General features: G+C 44.9%; 1 protein-coding gene across 3 annotated transcripts in view; it reads right to left on the bottom strand.

The window, feature by feature from the left end:
- The window catches only part of LOC115161442 (T-cell-specific surface glycoprotein CD28), a 38,900-nt gene that overhangs the window by 17,126 nt on the left and 4,672 nt on the right, over positions 1-17,102 (bottom strand). For 2 of the 3 annotated variants that reach the window (XM_029712432.1, XM_029712431.1), the window contains exons 2-4: positions 5,368-5,694; positions 4,811-4,959; positions 300-1,996 (exon numbers count right to left, since the gene is read on the bottom strand). In XM_029712432.1, coding sequence (XP_029568292.1) covers positions 1,889-1,996; positions 4,811-4,959; positions 5,368-5,694 — 584 coding nt within the window. In that variant the 3' untranslated portion in view covers positions 300-1,888. Of the gene's footprint in view, positions 1-299; positions 1,997-4,810; positions 4,960-5,367; positions 5,695-17,102 lie in introns of those variants that run through there. The other variant, XM_029712434.1, reaches the window with a different exon arrangement.

A 17,102-nucleotide genomic window follows, 5' to 3' on the forward strand; every position in this document is an offset into this window, starting at 1 on the left:
TGGTAGCAACACAACATGACAACACAGCATGGTAGCAACACAACATGACAACACAGCATGGTAGCAACACAACATGACAACACAGCATGGTAGCAACACAACATGACAACACAGCATGGTAGCAACACAACATGACAACACAGCATGGTAGCAGCACAAAACATGGTACAAACATTATTGGGCACAGACAACAGCACAAAGGGCAAGAAGGTAGAGACAATAATACATCACGCAAGCAGCCACAACTGTCAGATAAAGAGGTTTGTCTGAAATGGGCCCTGGACAAAAGTAGTGCCCTATTTATAGAACCAGTGTGCCATTTTATTTAGGTATTATCCACATATTTACCAACGGCATTCAATATTTATGTGTGCTTACAGTATGTGGGGTTGTGTGAAACTGCTCAGTGATGTATCGTAGACATGATCTTTGATAAGATTTGAACTGTTTCCTAGAATAAGCGTGAAAAATGTCTCGTAGGTGTCCCAAATGTCACCCTATTCCTTCTATTATAGTGCACTACTTTAGACCAGAGCCCATATGGACCCTGGTCAACAGTAGTGCACTACATAGGGAATAGGGTGCCATTTGAGCGTGAAACCCTAGCCTGTCAGGAAGAATGTGTGGTGAGGGCCTAACGTGAGGGTATAAAGTGAAACTCACATGAACAGTCTCCTTCCTTTCCTTTTGAAACACAAACAGCTTCATACAGAGCATTAAACAATAGGCAGGGAGGTCATTGTTATGGAACAGAGATTATACAGTGTGTACCCTTTAATACAAACATCCTGATTGGTACAACTTTACTTAGAGCCTGTAGGAATAATGTATTCTGAAGCCGTTCTATTGCAGTATGACCTGTTCTGATGCAGTATGACCTGTTCTGATGCAGTATGACCTGTTCTGATGCAGTATGACCTGTTCTGATGCAGTATGACCTGTTCTGATGCAGTATGACCTGTTCTGATGCAGTATGACCTGTTCTGATGCAGTATGACCTGTTCTATTGCAGTATGACCTGTTCTGATGCAGTATGAAGCTGTTCTATTGCAGTATGAAGCTGTTTTGATGCAGTATGACGCTGTTCTGATGCAGTATGAAGCTGTTCTGATGCAGTATGACCTGTTCTGATGCAGTATGAAGCTGTTCTGATGCAGTATGACCTGTTCTGATGCAGTATGAAGCTGTTCTATTGCAGTATGAAGCTGTTCTGATGCAGTATGAAGCTGTTCTGATGCAGTATGAAGCTGTTCTGATGCAGTATGAAGCTGTTCTGATGCAGTATGACCTGTTCTGATGCAGTATGAAGCTGTTCTGATGCAGTATGAAGCTGTTTTGATGCAATATGAAGCTGTTCTGATGCAGTATGAAGCTGTTCTGATGCAGTGTGAAGCTGTTCTGATGCAGTATGAAGCTGTTCTGATGCAGTATGAAGCTGTTCTGATGCAGTATGAAGCTATTCTGATGCAGTATGAAGCTGTTCCAATGCAGTATGAAGCTGTTCTGATGCAGTATGAAGCTGTTCCAATGCAGTATGACCTGTTCGGATGCAGTATGACGCTGTTCTGATGCAGTATGACCTGTTCTATTGCAGTATGAAGCTGTTCTGATGCAGTATGAAGCTGTTTTGATGCAGTATGAAGCTGTTCTGATGCAGTATGAAGCTGTTCTGATGCAGTATGAAGCTGTTCTGATGCAGTATGAAGCTGTTCTGATGCAGTATCATGTATTCTGATCATCTCCTAATGATCCTGATTTTCCTGAAGTTATAATGCATTGAATGCGTCAGTAGATTGATTGAAGAGCCAATCGGCCAAGTCCCAGATGGCACCCTAGTCCCTATATTGTGCACAAAAGTAGTGCACGCACAGCCTTAGGAAGATCAGCATCAGAACCTTCCGGTGACTGGATACTGGACTCTCTGAGGAACTCTCTTCTCTCCTAGCTTTATGTTCAAGTATGTACTCTGAGCAGAAACTTCCTTCTTCAGCTTCCTCTGAGGAAAAAAGATATCACCCCATTAGTATTAGAAGAATACAGTGGCATCTATACATGATGTTAGAATACAGTGGCATCTATACATTACTGTTAGAATACAGTGGCATCTATACATGATGTTAGAATACAGTGGCATCTATACATGATGTTAGAATACAGTGGCATCTATACATTACTGTTAGAATACAGTGGCATCTATACATGATGTTGGGATGTACGGCATTGTAAGTGTAAAATATCAGTGCAGCTGTCAGTCTGTCTGTCATGTTGCTGTCAGTCTGTCTGTCATGTCCCTGTCAGTCTGTCAGTTTGTCAGTCTGTCTGTCATGTCGCTGTCAGTCTGTCTGACACGTCGCTGTCAGTCTGTCTGTCATGTTGCTGTCAGTCTGTCTGTCATGTTGCTGTCAGTCTGTCAGTCTGTCTGACACGTCGCTGTCAGTCTGTCTGTCATGTCCCTGTCAGTCTGTCTGTCATGTCCCTGTCAGTCTGTCTGTCATGTCCCTGTCAGTCTGTCTGTCATGTCGCTGTCAGTCTGTCTGTCATGTTGCTGTCAGTCTGTCTGTCATGTTGCTGTCAGTCTGTCAGTCTGTCAGTCTGTCTGTCATGTTGCTGTCAGTCTGTCTGTCATGTTTCTGTCAGTCTGTCTGTCATGTTGCTGTCAGTCTGTCTGTCATGTTGCTGTCAGTCTGTCTGTCATGTTGCTGTCCATCTGTCAGTCTGTCTGTCATGTCCCTGTCAGTCTGTCTGACACGTTGCTGTCAGTCTGTCTGTCATGTTGCTGTCCGTCTGTCAGTCTGTCTGTCATGTTTCTGTCAGTCTGTCTGTCATGTCCCTGTCAGTCTGTCAGTCATGTTGCTGTCTGTCTGTTAGTCATGTTGCTGTCAGTCTGTCAGTCTGTCTGTCAGTCTATCAGTCTGTCTGTCATGTTGCTGTCAGTCTGTCTGTCATGTTGCTGTCCGTCTGTCAGTCTGTCTGTCATGTCCCTGACAGTCTGTCTGACACATTGCTGTCAGTCTGTCTGTCATGTTGCTGTCCGTCTGTCAGTCTGTCTGTCATGTTTCTGTCAGTCTGTCAGTCATGTTGCTGTCAGTCTGTCAGTCTGTCTGTCATGTCCCTGTCAGTCTGTCAGTCATGTTGCTGTCAGTCTGTCAGTCATGTTGCTGTCAGTCTGTCTGTCATGTCCCTGTCAGTCTGTCAGTCTGTGTGTCTGTCTGTCTGTCAGTCTGTCTGACACGTCGCTGTCAGTCTGTCTGTCATGTTGCTGTCAGTCTGTCTGTCATGTTGCTGTCAGTCTGTCAGTCTGTCTGTCATGTTTCTGTCAGTCTGTCAGTCATGTTGCTGTCTGTCTGTTAGTCATGTTGCTGTCAGTCTGTCAGTCTGTCTGTCAGTCTATCAGTCTGTCTGTCATGTTGCTGTCAGTCTGTCTGTCATGTTGCTGTCCGTCTGTCAGTCTGTCTGTCATGTCCCTGACAGTCTGTCTGACACGTTGCTGTCAGTCTGACTGTCATGTTGCTGTCCGTCTGTCAGTCTGTCTGTCATGTTTCTGTCAGTCTGTCAGTCATGTTGCTGTCAGTCTGTCAGTCATGTTGCTGTCAGTCTGTCTGTCAGTCTGTCTGTCTGTCTGTCTGTCTGTCTGTCTGTCATGTCCCTGTCAGTCTGTCTGTCCGTCTGTCAGTCTGTCTGTCATGTTGCTGTCAGTCTGTCTGTCTGTCATGTTGCTGTCAGTCTGTCTGTCTGTCTGTCTGTCATGTCCCTGTCAGTCTGTCTGTCTGTCTGTCTGTCATGTCCCTGTCAGTCTGTCTGTCCGTCTGTCAGTCTGTCTGTCATGTTGCTGTCAGTCTGTCTGTCATGTTGCTGTCAGTCTGTCTGTCATGTCCCTGTCAGTCTGTCTGTCATGTTGCTGTCAGTCTGTCTGTCATGTTGCTGTCAGTCTGTCAGTCTGTCTGTCATGTCCCTGTCTGTCTGTCTGTCTGTCTGTCTGTCTGTCTGTCTGTCTGTCTGTCTGTCTGTCTGTCTGTCTGTCTGTCCGTCTGTCAGTCTGTCAGTCTGTCTGTCATGTTGCTGTCAGTCTGTCTGTCTGTCTGTCATGTCCCTGTCTGTCTGTCTGTCTGTCTGTCTGTCTGTCTGTCATGTCCCTGTCAGTCTGTCTGTCCGTCTGTCAGTCTGTCTGTCATGTTGCTGTCAGTCTGTCTGTCATGTTGCTGTCAGTCTGTCTGTCTGTCTGTCATGTCCCTGTCAGTCTGTCTGTCATGTTGCTGTCAGTCTGTCTGTCATGTTGCTGTCAGTCTGTCAGTCTGTCTGTCATGTCCCTGTCTGTCTGTCTGTCCGTCTGTCTGTCTGTCTGTCTGTCTGTCTGTCTGTCTGTCATGTCCCTGTCAGTCTGTCTGTCTGTCTGTCATGTCCCTGTCCGTCTGTCCGTCTGTCCGTCTGTCCGTCTGTCCGTCTGTCCGTCTGTCATGTCCCTGTCCGTCTGTCCGTCTGTCCGTCTGTCCGTCTGTCCGTCTGTCCGTCTGTCATGTCCCTGTCCGTCTGTCCATCTGTCCGTCTGTCTGTCCGTCCGTCCGTCTGTCTGTCTGTCTGTCTGTCTGTCCGTCTGTCAGTCTGTCTGCGTCCCAAATGGAACCTTATTGATTGAGTGATTTTATTTGACGGTTGAAAAGAAGCCCAATCCAGACAATACATTTTAAATTGTGTCCAGGAAAACACTGACTGTTTTCCATTGTAGTTCCTTAAAGTGCAGGGTGCAGTAACGTGGCCAACCAAAGGCTGCAATTTGGAACGCAGTCTCTGTCATTGTGCAGGATCTACCTACCCAGGTGAGGACGGCGACGAAGGTGATGATGGTGCTGTAGAAGAGTAGCGCCACACATCCAACCAATAACACACACAGAAGGAGGGGTTTAGGATCCTCCCCACAACTCTGATTGGCTAGCGGATAGTGGGGTTTCAGACACTGCTTCTCTGGGAACCAATCAGAACACACAAGAAGCCAGTAATTAGAACTACGATCTGGGACCAGGCTAGGATAGTATGGTTCTGTTATAGATCTGGGACCAGGCTAGGATAGTATGGTTCTGTTATAGATCTGGGACCAGGCTAGGATAGTATGGTTCTGATATAGATCTGGGACCAGGCTAGGATAGTATGGTTCTGTTATAGATCTGGGACCAGGCTAGGATAGTATGGTTCTGTTATAGATCTGGGACCAGGCTAAGATAGTATGGTTCTGTTATAGATCTGGGACCAGGCTAGGATAGTATGGTTCTGTTATAGATCTGGGACCAGGCTAGGATAGTATGGTTCTGTTATAGATCTGGGACCAGGTCAGTTCATTTGTGCAGTGCAATTGCTTTGTATTCAGTCACTTACCTGCAATCAGTACAGTGTGAACATAGTGCTCTTTATAAGGAGGTGACCACAGCTTCTCCGCTCTACAGGTATACATTCCTGATCCATTGACCGTGAACACATAGCGGTTGGGTAGGTTGTGGTTCTGGTTCTGTTCAGCTAGGTAGAACTGGACCCAGGTGTCTGATTGGTTGTTTCTGGTGTGATTCTGGTTAATCTTGAGCACTGTGGTGTGAACGAGGGTCTCGTTCCAAGAGAGGTGGAATCTCATATCTTCTCCTGTCATGTTGGGGCAGGAGATGGACACTCTGCTGTGGAGAGATACACGCTGGACGGACAGAGGTCTGTCTGTATGGGGAAACAGGAGGGTTTAGTAAGTACGACATGTTAGAGGGTAGGAACCTGTTTCTGTAGTAAGGCAACCCCCCCTGGACAGGATGCTAGTTTGGTGGGTTAGGAACTTTTAACTTTTCGCCTGGTTCACCAATTACTTCGCAAACGGAGTTCAATGTGTAAAATCGGATGGGCCTGTTGTCCGGACCTCTGGCAGTCTCTATGGGGGGGTAAGACAGGGTTAAATTCTCGGGCCGACTCTTTTCTCTGTATATATCAACGATGTCGCTCTTGCTGCAGGTGATTCCCTGATCCACGTCTACGCAGACGACACCATTCTGTATACCTCTGGCCCTTCTTTGGACACTGTGCTAACAAACCTCCACACGAGCTTCAATGCCATACAACACTCCTTCCGTGGCCTCCAACTGCTCTTAAACGCTAGCAAAACCAAATGCATGCTTTTCAACTGATTGTTGCCTGCTCCCGCCCGCCCGACTAGCATCTAGCTTTTAGAGCAAGCACAGATCTGGGACTACTGTAAGTCGCTCTGGATAAGAGCGTCTGCTAAATGACTAAAACGTAAAACGTAGTTCCCCCTCCTCAGATTCTAACCTTAATAAAAAATAATTTTGGGGGGGACTGACCCAGGATAAGCTTCTAGGGGTAACTGATTTTGTACGTTTGCCCACTGACAAAGAAATTATCAGTCTATAATTTTAATGGTAGGTTTATTCGAACAGTGAGAGACAGAATAACAACAAAAAAATCCAGAAAAACGCATGTCAAAAATGTTATAAATTGATTTGCATTTTAATGAGGGAAATAAGTATTTGACCCCTCTGCAAAACATGACTTAGTACTTGGTGGCAAAACCCTTGTTGGCAATCACAGAGGTCAGATGTTTCTTGTAGTTGGCCACTCAGGAGGGATTTTGTCCCACTCCTCTTTGCAGATCTTCTCCAAGTCATTAAGGTTTCGAGGCTGACGTTTGGCAACTCGAACCTTCAGCTCCCTCCACAGATTTTCTATGGGATTAAGGTCTGGAGACTGGCTAGGCCACCCCAGGACCTTAATGTGCTTCTTCTTGAGCCACTCCTTTGTTGCCTTGGCCGTGTGTTTTGGTTCATTGTCATGCTGGAATGCCCATCCACGACCCATTTTCAATGCCCTGGCTGAGGGAAGGAGGTTCTCACCCAAGATTTGACGGTACATGTCCCCGTCCAAGTTGTCCTGTCCCCTTAGCAGAAAAACACCCCCAAGCATAATGTTTCCACCTCCATGTTTGACGGTGGAGATGGTGTTCTTGGGGTCATAGGCAGCATTCCTCCTCCTCCAAACACGGCGAATTAGGTTGATGCCAAAGAGCTCCATTTTGGTCTCATCTGACCACAACACTTTCACCAGTTGTCCTCTGAATCATTCAGATGTTCATTGGCAAACTTCAGACGGGCCTGTATATGTATTCTTGAGCAGGGGGACCTTGCGGGCGCTGCAGGATTTCAGTCCTTTACGGCGTAGTGTGTTACCAATTGTTTTCTTGGTGACTATGGTCCCAGCTGCCTTGAGATCATTGACAAGATCCTCCCGTGTAGTTCTGGGCTGATTCCTCACCGTTCTCATGATCATTGCAACTCCACGAGGTGAGATCTTACATGGAGCCCCAGGCCGAGGGAGATTGACAGTTCTTTTGTGTTTCTTCCATTTGCGAATAATCGCACCAACTGTTGTCACCTTCTCACCAAGCTGCTTGGCGATGGTCTTGTAGCCCATTCCAGCCTTGTGTAGGTCTACAATCTTGTCCCTGACATCCTTGGAGAGCTCTTTGGTCTTGGCCATGGTGGAGAGTTTGGAATCTGATTGATTGATTGCTTATGTGGACAGGTGTCTTTTATACAGGTAACAAGCTGAGATTAGGAGCACTCCCTTTAAGAGTGTGCTCCTAATCTCAGCTCGTTACCTGTATAAAAGACACCTGGGAGCCAGAAATCTTTCTGATTGAGAGGGGGTCAAATACTTATTTCCCTCATTTAAAATGCAAATCAATTTATAACATTTTTGACATGCGTTTTTCTGGATTTTTGTTTTTGTCTCTCACTGTTCAAATAAACCTACCATTAAAATTATAGACTGATCATTTCTTTGTCAGTGGGCAAACGTACAAAATCAACAGGGGATCAAATACTTTTTTCCCCTCACTGTCGGGTAAACAGAGTGTCTGTAGAGAACAATCTACAGTACTAGTGTGTCACACGCCACTCTGCAGCCGTTGTTTACATCATACCTCACTCCATCCTGTTTTCTCAGTCAGGAAGTGGTTTAAAGAGTAGATCTCTGAACCGATGTGGTTTGATTGTGAAGATAAATTGAACCCATCTGTGACTGCAACATTAAATATCAGAATACATTTTTATCTATCTCTATAGTGATCTGAAGAGTTTCATTCCTAAACGCTATATATCCATATTCAGAAATGTTGGTAAATTTGCTTTTATTGTTTAAAGAAGTTATGAAATGTAACATTGTTATCTGGAAATATTCCAAAAGGATAGAAATAAACCGGTGCTGCCACTCCATCAGGTCGGGGATAGTAGTGATCTCAGTAATAAGCCGGTGCTGCCACTCCATCAGGTCGGGGATAGTAGTGATCTCAGTAATAAGCCGGTGCTGCCACTCCATCAGGTCGGGATAGTAGTGATCTCAGTAATAAGCCGGTGCTGCCACTCCATCAGGTCGGGGATAGTAGTGATCTCAGTAATAAGCCGGTGCTGCCACTCCATCAGGTCGGGGATAGTAGTGATCTCAGTAATAAGCCGGTGCTGCCACTCCATCAGGTCAGGGATAGTAGTGATCTTTATAATAAGCCGGTGCTGCCACTCCATCAGGTCGGGGATAGTAGTGATCTCAGTAATAAGCCGGTGCTGCCACTCCATCAGGTCGGGGATAGTAGTGATCTCAGTAATAAGCCGGTGCTGCCACTCCATCAGGTCGGGGATAGTAGTGATCTCAGTAATAAACCGGTGCTGCCACTCCATCAGGTCGGGGATAGTAGTGATCTCAGTAATAAGCCGGTGCTGCCACTCCATCAGGTCAGGGATAGTAGTGATCTCAGTAATAAGCCAGTGCTGCCACTCCATCAGGTCGGGGATAGTAGTGATCTCAGTAATAAGCCGGTGCTGCCACTCCATCAGGTCGGGGATAGTAGTGATCTCAGTAATAAGCCGGTGCTGCCACTCCATCAGGTCGGGGATAGTAGTGATCTCAGTAATACGCCGGTGCTGCCACTCCATCAGGTCAGGGATAGTAGTGATCTCAGTAATAAGCCGGTGCTGCTACTCCATCAGGTCGGGAATCTTAACCAATAGCACCACATTTCAAAGCTAAGATTCTAGAATCCTTGGTAAAATGATGTATGTTACAAATGGAACGACATCTATTGCAGGATAAATCATTGTTAACGTTTACTTAGCTGGCCATATATGGATGTTCAATTTTACTTTATGGGTTGGTTGTGTAGGCTTCTACTAACCCATCGTTTTCTACTACATACAATAAATATGATTAAATGATATCTTCACATTAAAAACCAAAGTCTATCAGAATTCCAGTCATTCCAATACATGTTATACCCCTTGATCTTTAAGAATAGGACTTTGAAATATGGAAGTATAGATTAGCCAAATTGTTTTACCTGAGCATGACCCCCAAACGAAGGACTTATCAGCCAGTCCTACTCTGTTGTTTATGATTGTGTTGTTATGGACGGCTGATTGGGCTCATTGATTCAAGTTGAAAAATACATGCTGCGCTCATGGAATGGCTTTGAGCACAACTGAAGAGGGCTGTTTACAGGTGATAAATGAATGCCATATTCTGCATTTGCTATAGACCTATTGTTTACCTTTTTTGTTGGTGACACTTTGACATCTTGATAATATGCAGCTGTTTAAAAGGGCAAATCCATAAATAACTTAATAAAAAATAGGTTAAATTACCAGAGATTCTCCCTTTATCAGCCAATGTAACGCCCGGCCATAGAGAGGGGTTTTTGTTCTTTATTTTGGTTAGGCCAGGGTGTTACATTGGGTGGGCGTTCTATGTGCATTTTTCTATGTTGTCTGTTTCATTGATTTTGGCCGTGTGGCTTCCAATCAGGCACAGCTGTAGAGTGTTGTTGCTGATTGGGAGTCACACATAAGTGCCTGTTTTTCCGTTGGGGTTTTGTGGGTAATATTTTCTGTTTAGTGTTTTGCACCTGACAGAACTGTTTGGCTGTCGGTTTCTTGCTTTTTGTGTTTAAAGTGTTCGATCTTTTAATAAATTCATGATGAGCACTACCCACGCTGCGCCTTGGTCCACTCTCTCCAAAGACAGCCGTTACAGCCAATAAGTTAGATGTAGTTTGAAGAGAGCAGAGTTCGGAGAGTCTTCTACCTCTTTAAGGAGAGGGAAGATTTTCAGACAGAGAAATATGGGTGATCAATATTTAGGCCTATTACTAGGTAATGTAGTAAACTATAGTCTAATCATAGGCCTATTTAGGAAGTACATTTCCTTGGAAAGATAACTGCCCCGTGCTTCTCCGCTCATTTACACATAGGCTACAGTCTACTCTATTTCTACTCTATTTCTACTCTATTTCTACTGTATTTCTACTCTATTTCTACTGTATTTCTACTCTATTTCTACTGTATTTCTACTGTATTTCACACGCACATCTGATCTCGCATGCATGGCTACTGAACTGGAAGCAGCGAGAATGATGACAGCGTAGCTTGCTTCGTTTTGCATAGTCCTATAGGATATATAGGTAGGATATATAGGTAGGATATATTGGTAGAATATATAGGTAGGATATATTGGTAGGATATATTGGTAGGATATATTGGTAGAGCATGGTGTTTGCAACACCAGGGTTGTGGGTTCGATTCCCACGGGGGGCCAGCACAGAAAAATAATGTATGAAATGTATGCATTCACTACTGTAAGTCGCTCTGGATAAGGGTGTCTGCTAAATGACTAAAATGTAAATATATCCTACCTTTTTAGGAGGCGATTTGCAGGCAGAGACAAAATAAATGGGTCATCAATATTTATTACCCGATATTTATTGATTACCCCCCCCCCATTTTATCAAACGAGGCAATGGTGTGCTTTAGGGCCATGTGGACGCCTCCGATTGGTCGGTAGGTTGTTCGGAGTGTTTATCCGACTGGAAAATTTTTATCAAAAATAATGTAAGTCCCTCCCACTTCTAACAACCAAAGTAGTACCCTTTGGAGCAACACTCGCTCACCATCGTAGTCTAACCTCTGTGCGTCGTGCCTTTCTTCCTTTTCAATTATGATTTAAAAAAAAAAAAATTTGATTGCACTTCGACTCACGTTAGTTGGGCGCCCTCCTCTTCTTTCTATTATCAATATTTATTTACAGACACTGTAGTAAAAGTACAGTCTAATCATATTGAAGTAAATTTCATATTCAAGTTAACTGCTCCACCCATACAGGCAGCATACTCTATTTCAATGGGAACACACTCACTAGGCACACTAGGAACTCTCACTCCCAACTAGGAGAGGGTAGGCTACTGAAGTTGAAGCAGTGAATTCTGGGAATCATGCGATAAAAAAGACGTGCTTTTTTTTAATACAATATTTAGGTTAACACATACAAAGCAGAAAGAAGACAGTTTTTCAAATAATCTCTGGAACAACAAAAGAAAATATAATCCTGAAGTAGTCTGTTTCACAACACTTTGCTCATCATGTCTGAGCAGGATCAGATTGGGGACAGGACGACCAGCAGGGTCAGACAGCCAGGGAAGACCAGTCTATGGTGCTCAGGTGATTTCTGCAGTAGGCCTATATTAACAATATCAGTGAATGATACCAAAGTAGCCATCTTGAATTGATGGGTAGACCTACAGGACAGCAGTTTAAAGCTACAGTCTGGGATCAGGGAATAATGGTCATTTCAATTATTAAACCGTTTATTCTATTCTTGGATAATATAATGTATAAAAATGTACACCAAGGTAATTTTTTGTGATGCGTCATTTTAGGAGGATCAGATGGTGACCGGGGTCTCAGCAGAGGTGTTGAGGTCAGGGGGAGACCAGTCTGTGATGGTGCTGAGGTCAGGGGGAGACCAGTCTGGGATGGTGTTGAGGTCAGGGGGAGACCAGTCTGTGATGGTGCTGAGGTCAGGGGGAGACCAGTCTATGATGGTGTTGAGGTCAGGGGGAGACCAGTCTGTGATGGTGTTGAGGTCAGGGGGAGACCAGTCTGGGATGGTGTTGAGGTCAGGGGGAGACCAGTCTGTGATGGTGCTGAGGTCAGGTAGACAGGGGGAGACCAGTCTGTGATGGTGTTGAGGTCAGGGGGAGACCAGTCTGTGATGGTGCTGAGGTCAGGGGGAGACCAGTCTGTGATGGTGTTGAGGCCAGGGGGAGACCAGTCTGTGATGGTGTTGAGGTCAGGGGGAGACCAGTCTGTGATGGTGTTGAGGTCAGGGGGAGACCAGTCTGTGATGGTGTTGAGGTCAGGGGAAGACCAGTCTGTGATGGTGTTGAGGTCAGGGGGAGACCAGTCTGTGATGGTGTTGAGGTCAGGGGGAGACCAGTCTGTGATGGTGTTGAGGTCAGGGGGAGACCAGTCTGTGATGGTGCTGAGGTCAGGTAGACAGGGGGAGACCAGTCTGTGATGGTGTTGAGGTCAGGGGGAGACCAGTCTGTGATGGTGCTGAGGTCAGGGGGAGACCAGTCTGTGATGGTGCTGAGGCCAGGGGGAGACCAGTCTGTGATGGTGTTGAGGTCAGGGGGAGACCAGTCTGTGATGGTGTTGAGGTCAGGGGGAGACCAGTCTGTGATGGTGTTGAGGTCAGGGGGAGACCAGTCTGTGATGGTGTTGAGGTCAGGGGGAGACCAGTCTGTGATGGTGTTGAGGTCAGGGGGAGACCAGTCTGTGATGGTGCTGAGGTCAGGGGGAGACCAGTCTGTGATGGTGCTGAGGTCAGGGGGAGACCAGTCTGTGATGGTGCTGAGGTCAGGGGGAGACCAGTCTGTGATGGTGTTGAGGTCAGGGGGAGACCAGTCTGTGATGGTGTTGAGGTCAGGGGGAGACCAGTCTGTGATGGTGCTGAGGTCAGGGGGAGACCAGTCTGTGATGGTGTTGAGGTCAGGGGGAGACCAGTCTGTGATGGTGCTGAGGTCAGGGGGAGACCAGTCTGTGATGGTGTTGAGGTCAGGGGGAGACCAGTCTGTGATGGTGTTGAGGTCAGGGGGAGACCAGTCTGTGATGGTGCTGAGGTCAGGGGGAGACCAGTCTGTGATGGTGTTGAGGTCAGGGGGAGACCAGTCTGTGATGGTGCTGAGGTCAGGGGGAGACCAGTCTGTGATGGTGTTGAGGCCAGGGGGAGACCAGTCTGTGATGGTGTTGAGGTCAGGGGGAGACCAGTCTGTGATGGTGTTGAGGTCAGGGGGAGACCAGTCTGTGATGGTGTTGAGGTCAGGGGGAGACCAGTCTGTGATGGTGCTGAGGTCAGGGGGAGACCAGTCTGTGATGGTGTTGAGGTCAGGGGGAGACCAGTCTGTGATGGTGCTGAGGTCAGGGGGAGACCAGTCTGTGATGGTGTTGAGGTCAGGGGGAGACCAGTCTGTGATGGTGTTGAGGTCAGGGGGAGACCAGTCTGTGATGGTGTTGAGGTCAGGGGGAGACCAGTCTGTGATGGTGCTGAGGTCAGGGGGAGACCAGTCTGTGATGGTGTTGAGGTCAGGGGGAGACCAGTCTGTGATGGTGTTGAGGTCAGGCAGACAGGGGGAGACCAGTCTATGACAGAGGTGACGTGAATTTTTGCGGATACTCCAGACCACCTTTACTCCCCACACAGAGACACTGTTACGCCCTGACCTTAGAGATCCCTTTTATTCTCTATGTTTTCTATTTCTTTGTTGGACGGGTATGGTTCTCAATCAGAGGCAGCTGTCTATCGTTGTCTCTGATTGGGGATCATACTTAGGCAGCCTTTTTTCCACCTTTAGTTTGTGAGATCTTGTTTTTAGTACTGTGCTGTGTAGCCCTACTGAACGTTTGGTTTTCGTTTGTATTTGTTTTGTTTTTGGTGTTAATTTAATAAATGTAAAATGTACGCCTACCACGCTGCACCTCGGTCCGATCCTTCCATCGACGAGCGTAACAGACACGTACAAAGCTCTCCCTCCGTTTGGCAACTCTGACCGTCATTCTACCCTCCTGATTCCTGCTAACAAGCAAAAACTCAAACCAGGAAGTACCAGTGACTCGCCTCAATACAGAAGTGGTCCGACGACGTGGATGCTACGCTACAGGACTGTTTCGCTAGGACAGACTGGAATATGTTCCGGGATTCATCCAATGGCATTGAGAAGTATACCCCCTTTAGCAGGGTTGGGGAGTAAGGGATTACAAAAAATGGCAACTGTAATCTGTTAAATTACCAGCATCAATATTGTAATCAGATTACAGAAACTTTTGAAAAAGTAGATGATTACTTTGAGGATTACTGTTAAATTCAGAAATAATTTCCCCCCCCCCCAAAAAAAATATTTGACACTTCTCTGTTTTCTCAATGACATTCAAATCAACATTGAAAAAAGGCGCAAATTTACGTTTGTTCCACCTGAGCGAGTCTGAGACCACTATGATGACTCACCAAATGATGACCACCAATCAGAGACCACTATGATGACTCACCTAATGATGACCACCAATCAGAGACCACTATGATGACTCACCTAATGATGACCACCAATCAGAGACCACTATGATGACTCACCAAATGATGACCACCAATCAGAGACCACTATGATGACTCACCTAATGATGACCACCAATCAGAGACCACTATGATGACTCACCTAATGATGACCACCAATCAGAGACCACTATGATGACTCACCAAATGATGACCACCAATCAGAGACCACTATGATGACTCACCTAATGATGACCACCAATCAGAGACCACTATGATGACTCACCTAATGATGACCACCAATCAGAGACCACTATGATGACACACCAAATGTGTTTGATGGATCGCGGGGAAAAGAGCTGGAATAGGTTTTTGTGGGCTACAGTCCAAGCTGTGTCTTCCAATGGTGAGACTGCTGTCGGCATCCAAAGATTTTTCCAATTTGAATAAACGCTTGGAGGTAAAGGATGACAGCAGTGATTGTAGTCTACGGGCGATACGGATATCACTTATTATTGATATCTACATCGCGCGCGTTGATGTGAATCACACTGCTGCTCTCTCATTTAGCTATTTACGTCTTACGGATTGTGGTTGTCGTGGATACGGCTGTTCACAAATCTAAATGTGTATTTAAACCCAAAAATGGTTGAATTCAAGAAGTTTATTAAGCTGCCTATCAATCATTGTTTTTGAAACCGGTGGACAGCCAGTGAAAAATGGTGCTCTTGCAACAGCTGCACAGTGTGGATCCAAGGCTATGGAATAAAAGTGGGGCTTTTATTGATCAATCTAATTCATACTGATATAATAAAAAAAATCTACAGACGTAATAGACACATGCTCAAAGTTGAACACTTCTGATAGACTTAAAGGGGCTGTAGTTGCTACATCCATTTCTGGACTCATAAATTATATATATATATAAATATATATATATATATATATATATATATATATCCATTGATTGTTGAAGAATATAACGTATAAAAGCCTTATGATCTTTAGTTTAACTGTCACACTCCATGAGAGCCCAACATAAAAGCTTGTTTTACTCCAATGTTTTGTAAACATTGTAAATGTAAACAAACAGCGTATAGCTTCAAAACATGGTCAAAACAATGATGTTGATCTCATGGACGGTCAGTCCTTACATCTATAGCTCTGTCTATTAATCTCAAAGTGGTTACATTTCTCCAGGCCCATCTGTCAGCTTTTTAACAAAAACAGAAGATTTGGGTATTTCTTTGTAACTCTGCCTAGAAGGCCAGCATCCCGGAGTCGTCCTCTTCACTGTTGACGTTGAGACTGGTGTTTTTTGCAGGAACTATTTAATGAAGCTGCCAGTTGAGGACTTGTGAGGCGTCTGTTTCTCAAACTAGACACTCTAATGTACTTGTCCTCTTGCTCATTTGTGCACCAGGGACTACCACTCTTTCTATTCTGGTTGGAGACAGTATGCGCTGTTCTGTGAAGGGAGTAGTACGCAGTGTTGTACAATATCTTCAGTTTCTTGGCAATTTCTCGCATGGAATAGCCTTCATTTCTCAGAACAAGAATAGACTGACGAGTTTCAGAAAAAAGTATTTGTTTCTGGCCATTTTGAGCCTGTAATCGAATCCACAAGTGCTGATGCTCCAGATACTCAACTAGTCTAAAGGCCAGTTTTATTGCTTCTTTAATCAGGACAACAGTTTTCAGCTGTGCTAACATAATTGCAAAAGGCTTTTCTAATGATCAATTAGCCTTTTAAAATGATCAACTTGGATTAGCTAACACAACGACGTGCCATTGGACCACAGGAGTGATGGTTGCTGATAATGGGCCTCTGTACGCCTATGTAGATATTCCATTAAAAATAATCTGCAGTTTCCAGCTACAATAGTCATTTACAACATCAACAATGTCTACACTGTATTTCTGATCAATTTGATGTTATTTTAATAGACACATTTTTTTTGCTTTTCTTTCAAAAACAAGGACATTTCTAAGTGACCCCAAAATTTGAATGGTTGTGTATATATATATATATTTTTTTATTTATTTTTATTTGCATGAGTATTGAAAGATACCAGAGGGTGGATAACAAAATAAAACACTAATAGAAGAAGTAGACGGTACATGTTTGGTTTTTGGGATAAATATATACATTATAATTTGTCTCTGAACTGTACGTGAATCCCTCTGCAATCTACTGTCACTAACCATTACAAACTAGGACTTCAAGCAGGCCGTCCGTATGCTATATCACTAACCATTACAACCAGGCCGTCCCTATGCTATATCACTAACCATTACAACCAGGCCGTCCCTATGCTATATCACTAACCATTACAACCAGGCCGTCCCTATGCTATATCACTAACCATTACAACCAGGCCGTCCCTATGCTATATCACTAACCATTACAACCAGGCCGTCCCTATGCTATATCACTAACCATTACAAACCAGGCCGTCCGTATGCTATTTGCTCTCCTTCTCTCTTAAACTGCACAAAGCCTATGTGGAAGAAAAATACATAAATTCAACAACAAATCATGAAAAGAAAATCTCAACTGGGCCAAATCAGCTCTACATAATTCAGCAGGGAGGTGTGCAACTACAAAACATTATACCCATTATACCAGTGGAGAAACTACACAGGTATTACCGAATCCCTTTCAATTCACATTCCTTGCAGAAAGACCTTTT

This window comes from Salmo trutta, chromosome 24 (genome assembly GCF_901001165.1).
Source record: "Salmo trutta chromosome 24, fSalTru1.1, whole genome shotgun sequence".
Taxonomy (NCBI): domain Eukaryota; kingdom Metazoa; phylum Chordata; class Actinopteri; order Salmoniformes; family Salmonidae; genus Salmo; species Salmo trutta.